The sequence below is a fragment of the Diadema antillarum genome, unplaced genomic scaffold, assembly GCF_040938485.1.
Source record: "Diadema antillarum isolate AM-2024a unplaced genomic scaffold, OU_Dant_1.0 scf00000201, whole genome shotgun sequence".
Lineage (NCBI taxonomy): Eukaryota > Metazoa > Echinodermata > Echinoidea > Diadematoida > Diadematidae > Diadema > Diadema antillarum.
Genome location: NW_027271090.1, coordinates 466569 through 480146, shown reverse-complemented (window position 1 = coordinate 480146; position 13578 = coordinate 466569). Strand labels below are relative to the sequence as shown.

Genomic DNA, 13578 nt, shown 5'->3' with positions numbered 1-13578 from the left:
GACTGAAACATCCAAAAACAAAGTAAAACAAAGCAATCGTAATAAAGTGTGGGTCCCACACTCTATTAGAATTGCTCTTTTTTGGATATCTCAGCCATTTCAAAACCAATTTTCATCAAATAAGCATTGCATTCCTCATAGAATTATGTGCTCTTTCATATTTCATAAGAGGTTTCTCATTATTTCACCAAAAAATGCTAGAAACTTGAAATAAGGTCTCAACCAAAACTGTACGATCCCTTTAATATTGTTATATAAAATGACCAGGTATGTCTTAGAGATTCCTATTCATTTCCTGAAATCCTTGACACACTCTTCACTTTCAATTCTAATAACTTTTGAAAGGATAACAATACTGATTTGAAAGTTGGCACTAATCATGGACAGAATGTGTTGATAGAACATGCTCAATTTCAGTTTAATCTGCATGATAATCCCTTCATTGTTGTTGCTCAGGTGGTTGACATCCTGTGTTTTGTCCCTTTCATCACACAGCTAGCGGAGCTTGGTAAAGATTAAGCACTCGAATAGACCCTGTACTTCAGAGCCTCTTTAAATTTCTCAGTTCACACTTTTCCAGAGTGTGTGCTTGCGTTGCAGTATTTAGATAAGTTAAGGGAGTCCATTTGAATTGAGTTATACATAATTTTAAAGATTAGAGTCTGCTCTTTCAGAATCTACCCTCAACTAAAAATCCATGTCTTGCGACTTTTTGCTGGTTTTGTGATGCATGGCCATTTGTTCATTCAGTTGATCAACTCATTACATTTTTTTTTGATCCAGCAATCATTCAGAAGATGGTGTTTCTTTCTTTTTCAATCATCATTTTTGTTCACATCATTATCTGTTAACAAGCTATGTCACTTGTCTACTCTAGTTTCAGGAATAAATTTAATACCAGTAGCTCTCAGCGGCCAGGGTCCCAATGTTTTCGAGGTCGGTTACGGACGTTCGTACGCACAGGTTAAGGTTACCACCATCCTATTTGTGACGCTGTCCTACGCCTTACCACTGCTGATCGTTGTCGTCTGCTACGCCGCCATTTTGAAGACGGTGTGGGACAACCGGACCACGTCTGGTCTTTCCGCCAGCGAACGCAGCAGACGGTCGAACCAAAGAACGCAAGTCCTCAAGACAATCACAATCGTCGTGGCGTGTTACGCGATTAGCTACGGCTACTATATTTCAATAACCTCATGGATAACCTTCGACATGCGCGCCCAGTCTTACACCAGGCTCGGCAACTCCCTTCTCTATTCATCCATACTTGTGGTCTATCTCAACACCTGTATCAACCCCCTGATCTACGCCTTGCACCTGCCCACTTTCCGACCGTACCTCTACAAGGCGCTCTGGCCGGCATCTCGTAATCGGCAGCGTAGACAGGATGCAGACCTCACTATCATCCGCGGAGGTCCAACTCTTACTTTAAATACAACTATGCCCCCTTAGTTTCAGACGTAGGAAGAACTGTCGATTCTATCGCTCATGTGTGAACATAATTATCACGTAAGACAATCAGTGGAATAAACAACAACAACAACAACAGCAGCAGCAACAACAACAACCAATCCGTGCAACATTACCTTGCCTGGAGAACGCATCAAGATATTGGATGTGTATAAACTGTATCGAATCTATAATCAAGGACAGTCTCGATCCTTAACCGATTTGTGTTGAGTGCGAATCTTATGTTAGAGACTTTGTGAAAAACGGACCCAAAATGAAGAAATTATGAGAATTCAAAAGTTCCTCATAGTCACAAAACAGTGATAATGGATCCAACCACTTTAAACCAATCCCCGGCGCAGAAAATGCAATCATACATTTTTCCTTATGGGCCAGTCACAAATCAGTTGCGATGCGTCGGCGATGGGTAAAACCCGGGAAATTTTAACAAAATCTTGAGACAGATCTCACGATTTTGCACCCGTCGGAGGCGCTCTCCGGACGCCTGCGGCTTGTCGCAGATTTTTTAGGCATCGCCACACCCGTCGCGGTCCCTAACTTTGAACTTAAAGGACAAGTTCACCTTCATAAACATAAGGATTGAGAAAATGCAACAATATTAGTAGAACACATCAGTGAAAGTTTGAAGAAAATTGGACAATCGATGCAAAAGTTATGAATTTTTTAATTTTTGTGTTGGAACCGCTGGGTGAGGAGACTACTACAGCTTGTGAGTCATATGCGTACAACAATATAAAGAAATTGTAAAAGAAATTCAACATATTTTCACTTTTTTCGCATAATAAAAGAGCACTTGACTTCCCTCTTTCTAAAGGCAGGGGAATAATATTACCCATAACATTTGTCGGTAACGAGTCAGGGGAATGTGTACTTTTTTCAAAAGATAGAATTTTGTGAAATTCTCTTTATATTTTCCTTATATTGTTGTACGCATGTGACATCTAAGTTATTCATACATTGCAGTAGTCTTCTCATCCAGCGGGTACTGCACAAAAACTTCAAAAATTCATAACTTTTGAACGGATTGTCTGATTTTCCTCAAACTTTCAATGATGTGTTCTACTAATATTGCTACATTCTCTCAATCCTTATGTTTATGAAGGTGAACTTGTCCTTTAAAATTGCAAGATTGCTCGCAAGATTTTTCACCCATTTTTAGCATCCCAGACACAATATCCGATGACCTACGATGCCCTCCGATTAATCGGAGGCGTCCTGCGAATAATCTGAGACTAGTCGCAAGACCCTCCTTCCTTTTCCCCCACATATATGTTGATACCCAGGGGGAAAAAATTAAAAGAAAAGACGATCGCAGATATCGTCTCCGATCGCCTCCGATGCAATCGGAGGCGATCGGAGGCTAATCCCACGATTTTTCGACAAAACCGGGTAAAAATCCTTGAAAAAATCTCAGACATGGTGACTGCTCCACTTTTATTAGGATTATTGCTAGGATTGTTCAAGGATTCTTTATTTTCTACGACGACCCCCGGCCAAAACTACTCCCCGACAGATCGCCGACATTGTGACTGGGCCATAAATCGCTGCAGAAATCATCATCAATTTTCCTCGTTTCATCCATATTAGAATGGATGAGAAGACTGATAGGTTGAATCCTTCGTATTTCAAGCTATTTTAGTCTTGTGATCTGTTGCTTACATGTGGGATAATAATGGCGCCGCTGGTGCTAAATTGTTGGCCCCAAATAATGTAATTGTTATTATTTTTGTTCCTCTACAAACCAACTTGAGAGTCATATCGAAGTGGTGACATCATTGCGTCTTCTTATTAGTGTTAGTGGGTCATACGAAAAATTTGCATTCGGCAAAAACGTGTAACACTCTAAAACTCTAAAATCCCTTTTCTTAGGTTAATCCTCAGCATGTTTTTTTTTTCTCTAAGCTCACTGTCTCTATCTAAAAGAGAACTTAAAATCTTGGTGAGACATGAACTGCGTTTTCTGAAGACATTTGACCCATGCTATGCCATGCAGGGATTGTGGACAGTTTAGAAAACGCTGTGTGATTTTAAGTGCCAATAAGCACACAAACATATTTTAAAGGGTTACTAGTAATCCAGTACCATCCAAGCAGGCATGAAAAGGGGAAAAGACAAATTAAATGAAAGAAATCAATCTAAACTTTTAAAATTATTTCTGTTCAACCTCTAGAAAGTTATGTGAGTCCTATACGTCTCTGCTTCAGAGGGGATTCTAGATCTTGATGATTTAATCCAGTGTGAATAATCCGATTAAAGTTTTCAGCTCTACCATTTAAAGTGTAGGACACAATTGATTTGAATGGAATGGAATGGAATTGAATTGAATACTAGTAATCTTGTAGCCTATATTACTCCGCTGTATAATCGACACAACAGGCCATGATCTATCACAGTCATTATTGTCAATGATTTTCATTGATGAATGCATGCTCGTTTGTGTCAGACTGTATGAGGGTGTTTTGCGTTGTTTGCGGGTGTGGGTTCATTAACCAGTTACCCAATAAGTTCCTACAGGTAACCATGCATTCATGTCAAGCGTAATATGAGGTCGAATGCAGAGAACCCTTTTTGTGAAATTAGCACAGAACGAGGTAGGCCTAATAATAAGAGAATTTAAGAAAAATGTACCACAAAGATCTTTATTTGTAAGGTGGTTGAGGTGGTATACTGGTGCAGTGGTGGCGGTGATGGTGATGGCAGTGGTGGCGATGGGGGCGGTCGTGGAGTGCATATGTGTTTTGCGTGTGCGTGTGTGTGTGTGCGTACGTCTTTTGTTTTCAGAAACAGCTAATGATGGATCAGCATTTTGTTTGCGGTTTTCTCTAAACAAGACATTAGTCTGTGATCTATAATAAGCGGTATTGCAAATCAATCGCATTGCTCCTTTCTGTAACAGAATTAGAACTCTATTACTGTCTATATTTTTTTTTGTACAGTATTTCCCAATGCCATTACGCCATGATTGAGGTAAGGTAGAATGAGAGTCCAATGCAACATAAGAAGCACTGACTTAGGGAGAATCCGTTTAACGTGATTGATAATGCCAATGTTCTTGAAACTATCTTGCAAATGTTATCAATATGACGATTCCAAGTTTGCTCAATCTAAATTGTAATAGGCCTACCTAGAAATTTTGTGATCTTGACTTCTTTAATGACAGAATTATTAAGTATCACTTATTCAGGAAGTTGTTTAACCGAGTTAAATAACATGAAATGTTTTTTTTTTTTATTTGAAGATGATTTATTCGCTTTTATCCAATTAGTTACATGTGTATACATTTAAAACTTCTACTAACTATTAGGATCACTATGAGTATAGAATAAATTTGAATAATCAGCAACTTCTTCGAGGATAAAAGAGACAACACTTGAAGAACATCGGATGTCATTTAAATAATAGAGAATGACTGTGGACCAAGAATGCTTCCTTGGGGAACTCCACACATGATATAAAGAGAATTCCACAAAGAAAATCATTTTCATGAAAATTACACATTCCATCAACTTGATACTGACATAATGTTAAGGATAGTAATTATTCCTGCTTTCTGAACGTGCGGTTATTGAAGTGCTCTTTCATTACACTAGAAAAGTGAAAGCATGTTGAATTTTCTTTTTTTTTTCTTTATAATTGTTGTCCATACATGATGTCATAAGCTCGAGTACTACAGCAGTTTCCTTATCCAGTGGTTTCAACACCAAAACTTTTAAAAGTCATAACTTTGCATCGATTGTCCCATTTCCTCAAACTTTCACTGATGTGCTCTACTAATGTTGCTGCTTTCACTAAATCCACATTTCTCTTCGGGTTTTGGTTTCCTTTAATCACACAAAAATGATTGCTTCAGTGAACTAAGGAAGGAAGACAGGAAACATAGCTGGCGGCATCCCTTACATCAGTGGGAAGATTGTTCCAGATTCTCGGGAAATGCCGTGAAGGGGAGAAGAAGGACCCTATACAGAGCCTGGGTTCGAGAGGGGAGGTGTCGAGAAGTTAACACTTCTACTTACTATAGTTACCTATATTCAAGTCGTGTAGGCCCTATGCAACCACCCTGACAACATTTCTCCCTTCTATTACAAATTTGCTGCCTTCTATGGGATCCCTCATCTTAAAAGAAAAAAAAAAATGTATTCAGATTTTATTCGCACAACGATAGCAATCAGATATCAGATATCAGATAACAAGCAAGTTAAAAACAACAACAAACAAACAAACAAACAAAAACCCCTCAGCGCAAATTTACTCTACCTAACCACAGAACTCTATGTGTGTAGATTTCTGTGTACCTAACCAATTCACCTGAACCTGCTCCAGTTTTCGACGTTGAGGGCGTCAATACTGTATTCTGTTCAGTAGTAAAAACAGAGGGTCTGGAAGCCAGACTAAATCTACCGACGTTCTGCTGCCGAGTGACGAAGAAATCCTGAACGAACAAATATCAGAAACGCAGGTGTTTCATTTCATATTCTGATGTTGGCAATGACAGGAGTTGCTGGATGGCTGTGATGTAGATGTGCCTCAAATTCTCTGTGTAAATGTAAATGAACTTTCCTTTGTTTTCCGGAAATTCCCCCAGCTCAAAAGATAGGAAGTATTTGTAATAGTCCCATATATAGAAAAGCAATGAGATGTGCACGCTCAACATTGTTCGTATTTAAAATAAATCATTTTTTGGCACCAAAGATCGGTCAGCTTTCTCCAGATCAGGTAAGCAATGTCAGAAAACTTTCTAATTTTGTAGTAATTTGTATTTCTATCAAGCTTGCATTGAAAAAAAAAAAAGTCAAGCAATCTGCTCTGCGCTCTGTGTCTGATAATAATAGTAATACAGTGACGTCAGTGTATTTCACTTGTTTTTTTCTTCACATCGGGATCGTGATAGATCTAGTACGGTACTGAGTACATGTAGTCTAACGTTAGAATCTATAACCTGTATATCAACCATGTCAGGCAGAGCCTCCAGAAATCTTTATCTATTTTGTGAAAGGGACTCATTATGAAACTTCAAATATAACACTTACCCTATCCTTGCCCTGCAACAAAGTGTGTGTATGAATGAAGTATAGTGCAGGTCTATCATTATTTATTTACATCCGTCAGTGTGCTGCATCCCCCCCCCCCCACAATTATCATTTCATCTCCGCATACTGTATGTATATATTGTAGATAGTTTTCAGGCTGAAATTTTCAGTCTTGTGTACCTGGTGGCTCTTGATGCTGATTCTGTTTTTTATTTTTTCTTCTTTCTTTCTTTTCAGAAATAAAAGAGGAATGATGGCGGAATTGCGTCAAAAGCCGCCAGAACCTATTATCAAACAGTTTGTATTTGTAAATAGGAGTTTCTGCAATTTACAAGCATTGCTTTTCAGCGGGTCTCATATCTTTTTTCCACCTGATGTATAAATACGTTAAGTCTCTTATCAGCTATCTGTCATGATTGTCAAATCATTGATTTTTGTCTTTTCGCCCAATATTACAATTTTGTAATTTGTTATTCTTTGTGAAATTGAAAAAAATAAATTGAAATTGAAATTGAAATCGAATTTAAATTGAATAGAACTGAACCATGGAGAATAGACATAATTATATGGCAGCATTCTGTATTTTTAGAAGTATATATTTCTTAGACTTTGATAAAAAGGAAGGGCAGAAATAGGCATTTGGATTGCATACATAATATATAACATGTTTTCTTCCCTTGAAGTGTTTATGTTTTTCTATTTGATTGTTCGTTTGTTTGTTTGTTCGTTTTTTGCCAGAATGTAGCAGATAATTTACTATGATCATGATGATAAACATTTCAAAGGAGCTATACTGGCTGATGCTGCTGTATGGTATTCAGGGGGTACCATATGGATTTCAGGTAACTGCTGCTCATGCATCCGATATTGGAGTGCATTATTCACATCACATAGTGTAATGTGTAGTGTGTGTGTCTGACTTTGCAACAGAAGAGTTGTAATGTATTAATGTTATAAACTCTAAATACATGAGACACTGATATCTTTTAGAAAAGGAATATACTTTTTTCTTAATTAGTATAACTGTAAATTGTTGATGCAGACAGTTAGAGAAAAGCTCTGTGACCCCATGGAATGTTATGAACATGAGCTTAATTATGAGACGATATGAATTGCCTGATATTCTTGGAACATTCATGACTCGTGTAAACATGAGTTTATTATGATTTGTCACTATTTATCATCGTATTTATCAAAGAATATAAATTCTTATAAACAATAAAATAATGAATAATAGAAATTTGTGTATAAACAATACCAACTATTCTCTCCCTCTCTCTCTCCCACCTTGTGTGGGGAAATGAAGAAATCAAATTTTGACGAGTGACTTGTTCACACTGTTAAAGGGAACTTGTGTAACATCTAAGATTCCCAATTTGTCATCCACATGATGACTTTGGAAAATGATATTCCTACAGGTACAATGTAAAAACAACATTTGACCATTTTTTCTTGACGCAGATATATAATTATTCTCTTAATCCTGGTGTTTATTATCTTTGTTGAAATCTTTGCATATTATTTCATTCGCTGCCATGGAACTTTTCAAATAGTGTAAAAATGTTACCTGAATTGTAGTTTTCCTTTTCTATTTGCATTTGCACTATGGATTTTATTAGGTTGCTTTCCTACCCATCTTACTGCATGCTGGGGGAACTTCACTGACAGAAGTCTCACTCCTCAGGTTCCTCAACCTCCCTTGGATGTTGAAGCTCCTGTGGGTCCCCTTGGTGACCAGCTCAGGCTCCGTGCAGCGACCTTTGACCTACACTCTGGGTGGCCTGGCTCTGGTCTTTGCACTAACATCAGTCATCAGCATTCAGTCGATAGGTTTGCTGAGTGTAGCGATGCTCACTGTCAACATTCTAGTGTCTCTCCAGGACATATCTGTGGACACGTTTGCCATCCGGTCACTGTCGCCTGGACAGCTGGCCGCCGGTAACGCCATCCAGGTTGTTGGGTACAAGCTTGGAGCAATGCTGGGTGGGGGCGCTCTAACCTTGGCCAGCGAACTCTTCCCTTGGAGTGCCTTGTTGCTGTTTATAGCGACGCTGTACTCGGTGTGCACCCTCTCCGTGCATTTCTTCCTGCCGCAAACTTTCGCTGATGAGCATAAGTCAAGTCACAACTCACAAGAGGGACCACAGAATTACAGTGCAATAGTGCAGCGTGACTCCACATCTGTTCTAAAAAGGCAGCGCTCTACAACCAAACAGGATGGAAATGAAGGAAGTGCTTGTGAGCAGTGTAGATCACCCGATCAACCTTACAAAGAAAATGCTGTTTTCCCAAGACACAGATACAATCTGAGAACATCAACCATTATTAAGACCAGCAAGGGCGTAGGAGCTGAACATCAATTAGAAACCAAGGACACATCCAGTCTTTGTCTTCCGCAAAAGACATCAAAAGAACAAACCAATTGTGACAGTAGGAATGGCCAAAATGAATTTTCACACATGTGTGCAAGATCAAAGGAAACTCTGCAGCCACATGCTCAAAATGTAAACCTTGACCACAATCACTATTCAGCATGTCTTTCCACATGCCAGACACACATCGACGAGGCTGAGGGGAAGCTGTCAACCCTACAGAACTTTGCTGCTATTTTCTCAGTACCAGATACAGGATGGCTGATACTATACCTTCTGACATACAAGCTTGGTAAGGCTCCTATGAATTAAATGCATTACAATATTTTCCAGTAAATGCTTTTACCATTTTCCTGGTAACTTGAAATGATTCTGATATCAGTATGAAATATCTGATTTGTTTTTATTTCATGTAAAGGAGGAATATGATATGTCAGAAATGTGATGGAGATTCCTTTCTTAACCCACAATTGACCAAAAAATGTATCTATGTAGCTGAAGAAAGTAATGTGTGGGAAGTGAATATTCTATCTAATCATATTGTTTAGATACTGTCATAGTTAATTTCAATTTTTTGTAGTTTTGATGAATACGTTTTTTTGGTCAGGTCATCAGTCTTGAGTGTGGCCACTACTTGAAGGTTTACCCAACTCTTCCATCCATAAAATGTTGACATATTGATAGGCCCTACTGCTCCTTTTTACAGGTAAGAGAATGACACAATTCTTGAGTTTCTCCAGCCCTCTTGCTTCCAAAAAATCAGCCTTGCTTGTAGGCTAAGGTGACATCAATAAATTCACTTTTGTTTGTTACTATGACAAGCAGGCAATAAAGCAAGCAAACTAGAGATGCACTCTAGGAGCGCAGACCTCCGCCAAGCATGCAGCTCATTTCCACCACTGATCTTGTTCTTCCATAGAGATCAGTGATTTCCACCATACATATTATGCATGCTGAAAATTGCCGATTTCTCAATATAGAAGCCTTTTGTTACACTATCAACTTCCTGCTGCGCAGCGCTCCTCACCCTAGCAGAAACTAGAGCATGCACTTTAGTGCGCATATTTAAAACCTTTAAAAAAAATGCAAGGCTTGAACTCCCAAGTTCATTGACCCTTCTTGCCAAAATATTGAACATCTTTCATTAGGTCCATAAAGACTTCTCAGATCACTACCAAAATTTAATCATCTGTTTCTTGTGTCATTAGAACTCAACCTTTCCTGTAAGTTTCATCCGAATCTGTTCACAACTTTTTGAGTTATTTTGCACACAGAGAAACAAACAAACAAAACAATAAACAAATGCCGATGAAAACATAACCTCCTCCCTTGGCGGAGGTAACAAGCAAGCAAATGACGAAACAAGCAAACTTTTCTTGTCTTTCAGGCGAGCAGGGAGGAACCAGTCTCTTTCCCCTCTACTTGCTGGATACCGGTGTCTCTGCGAGACAGGTGGCCTTGTGGACCGGTATGCTGAGCCAGTGGATCTCCATCGCCGGCTCACTGATGGGTGCCCGGCTGGTCAGCAGGATGGACGCAAAAAGGTGCACCAGTTTGACATTTATGGACGCCAGTCCATGTTAACATGACATGCTGACACCCTTCTAAACATAGTGAAAACATCTTACGATTACCAGATTGATATGTTTCACAGTTTTTTGAGCACGGCAATATGGTGAGCATTTGAAGCATACATGTTAAAAAGTTCTAATAGTGTTCATGTTTAATACCGAACAGTGAGACATTCTCACCATGCTTAATCACTTGATATGACATGTCAAAGAGCAGGCTGTCATTTTCCTTGTGGCCTGTATGAATCTTCCATTATCATGCACAAGTGATTCAGGATCTTTTAGTCAAGTTTTACTGACATAGCACAGAAAAATTTTCTGACATTTTGCAAGTCATAAGACTCTGTGGCACGACTCTGATAAATTCAGAAATCCCCCATAATGAATTGTGCACAGTTTTGTCTACAGCAGCACACATTCGGCTGAATCTGAACATTACTGATGAGTGTATGCTTCGGTGCATACATTCACTGACTGAGCGATTCTTCCCGACCAAGGCTGCGCTAGTCGTGGTTTTCAAATATACTCTGAATGGGAAGTGCATGAAGATCAATCTGAACCAACCCTCTCTACCCATGCTGCAGGGTATTTAAAGTTAACCCATTGAAGACCAGTCTGCCAGAGTATACTCAGGCAGGTGTCTATGGGAAATATGTGTTGTAGCAAAATCAGCCTGTCCTCAACGGGTTAAAATATATAGGATGAATGCAAAATATATGAAGGCCTTTGTGTAATATGGGATAACTTCATGTAATTGATTGTTCCTTCATTGTTTTTCAATGAGTTGAAATATATGGGATGAATGCAAAACATGAAGGCCATTGTGTAATACATGTAGGATAACTTCATTTTAATCACTTGTGCCTCCATTGTAGAAGGCGAAAGTGGGAGTGGGCGTAGTGGAAAAAAAAGACTGAAAGTCACAAACCAATTACCGGTATGTCTTGTGTCTTTTATAGCTATGGATAAGAAATGAGCAAGTGTTATCTGCCAGTTTAATACAGTTGTTTGTAATTGCATCTTTCTTTCTTCATGTTATTTGCCATTGCGAAGGACTCTTCCCCAATGCCTGGCAGTGCTGTGTGTGCTCCGTGTCATAGCAATATTTTTGCTGTCGACTGTTGTAGAATGTAACAACCATTACATGCGGCTCAGACTGATTTGTAAGTATCTCTTTTTTCACTCCTGGATTGAAGTAAGTGAGACAAGTAGTGGGTCAGTGGTGTTGGTACCACGCTAATGAAACAATTCTTTTTCATTAGGGAATATTATGTCCACGTGACTGTGATTGCATATGTTAGCAAGATAACATAACAGAAGAGTGTGAACACAAATGAGTAAGGAAGAGGAGCTTCTTCCAAGGAAGCTCCAGATATTAAAAGAGATAGTGATCAGTGGCCATGTCGCTGACTGAAGCAATGCTATGGCCTCTCCTCCTGCTTTAGTCAGTGATATTCTCTTGGTGCCTGTGGCCCTTGGCGGGTGCTACACAAAGGTACTTTCTAATACACTAAATTGAAGCAATCATAAGAAGAAAAAAACGAAAAAAAGAAAAGAATTTAGACCATGTATAGTTTATGCAAATAAAGGGAGAGGAATTCGAAATTTGGTCCAGCAACATTGGTAGCTTAGATTACTGTGTGATATTCATATTAAGGGTCATTTAGTTGTCTTCATTTTTGTTTTCTTTGTTGATTACAGAGACGTCCAGATTTTGTGTGAAGCTGTGGCTTCATTTGACACCCTATCAACATTTTAACTTATTGTATTGCTTTGGCTTTGATTCTGAAGGATTAGAGCCTTTTGCTACACCAGCTAGTTAGTGTCTGGTTGATGGCGCATCGATCAAAGTGCATGTCAACTTCTAAGTAAATTCCATTTTATTCACCTTTAATGGGTAAAATGAGAACTTCGAGGCGATGTGATTTTGGCATGATGTCTCCATGCTGCATGCACTACAACTGTACGTCAGATCAGACACAATGGCTTGAATTCACAAGGTGTTTGAATTTAGACCGTGTATGGTTCATGCAAATTTCTTATGCATAAATCCAATTGACAGATTGCATACGCCAACAGACGTCCAGTAACAAACATGCATTGATGTGTGCATGTCAAAGGTATGCTTATTTCACGCATATCTTACACTGTAGACCATGGCTTGAATCTAAACCTACAACTACATTGTAAGTAGACTTTTGCAAAGGCAGTTAGCAATAATTTGTGGACGTGCACAGTCACAGTTAGTGTAGCAACCTGCGAGCAGAGCTGTGTGAGTCCACCGCTCACTACACTAGCTGTGTGCGAGTCCATTGCAAGCTGCCTTTGCAAAGGCTAATTTAAACCACCTTCGTGAATTTGGGCCAATAAATCATATCTATCCTTAGCTTGAGTTATAGGGATGAAAGCATAGCGAGGTTCAGTCTCACATAAAATCTTTTTATTTTCTTTACCTTCTCTCTCTCTCTTTCTCTCTTCTTTCTGACTAGACATGTGTGTTCCAGTGTACCTCCTTCTACTGCTGGGTGGGGCCATCACCACGGCAACCTTCACCATGATGATGCTGTACTCCCAGAGGGCGGAGGACCCCACCACGCAGGCCCTTCATCACACCACCATGGCCACTGCAGAGGTTGTAGGGAAGGTCGTCTTTACCTCGCTGGCAGGTCTCGCTGTTGATCACCTCGGCTACGCCTGGGTCTTCCGCAGCTTTACTCTCGTTTCATTGCTACCTCTCTTTCTTCTTTCAAAGATCAATAGCAAGTAATGCTCTTGAGAATAACAATAATAGATGACGACTGGACAGAAATGAAATACAGAGGTTCAAAGCCACTATCTCGGCACAATTCTGAAATTTCAGCAATTCTGACTATTTTGCTTACACATAGACACTGCAGACCATGATTCTAGCATCTCATCTATTCAGTGGCAAGTGGTGTAGAAGTTGAAACAAAAATAATCATAATTATTGTCAATTCAATAGACAGATGTCAAAACACACAGAATGTATTTTTCTTAAATCTCAAAGTGACACTGAACAGATAAGAACCACACTCATGTGGCTGTAGCCTGTGTAGTGTCATTTTGAGGTCATGACTGCACATGGCCTGAACGCCTGGAGAAAATGTATCAAATTGA

General features: G+C 39.2%; 1 protein-coding gene across 1 annotated transcript; it reads left to right on the top strand.

Annotated features, from left to right (window-relative positions):
• Nucleotides 1-5976: 5976 nt before the first annotated feature.
• On the top strand, nt 5977-13342 carry LOC139723798 (major facilitator superfamily domain-containing protein 3-like). Its single transcript, XM_071635004.1, has 5 exons — nt 5977-6183; nt 7236-7339; nt 8117-9161; nt 10257-10421; nt 12930-13342. The coding sequence occupies exons 2-5, from the start codon at nt 7256-7258 to the stop codon at nt 13205-13207; spliced, it is 1572 nt and encodes a 523-aa protein (XP_071491105.1). The 5' UTR covers nt 5977-6183; nt 7236-7255; the 3' UTR covers nt 13208-13342.
• Nucleotides 13343-13578: the final 236 nt, after the last annotated feature.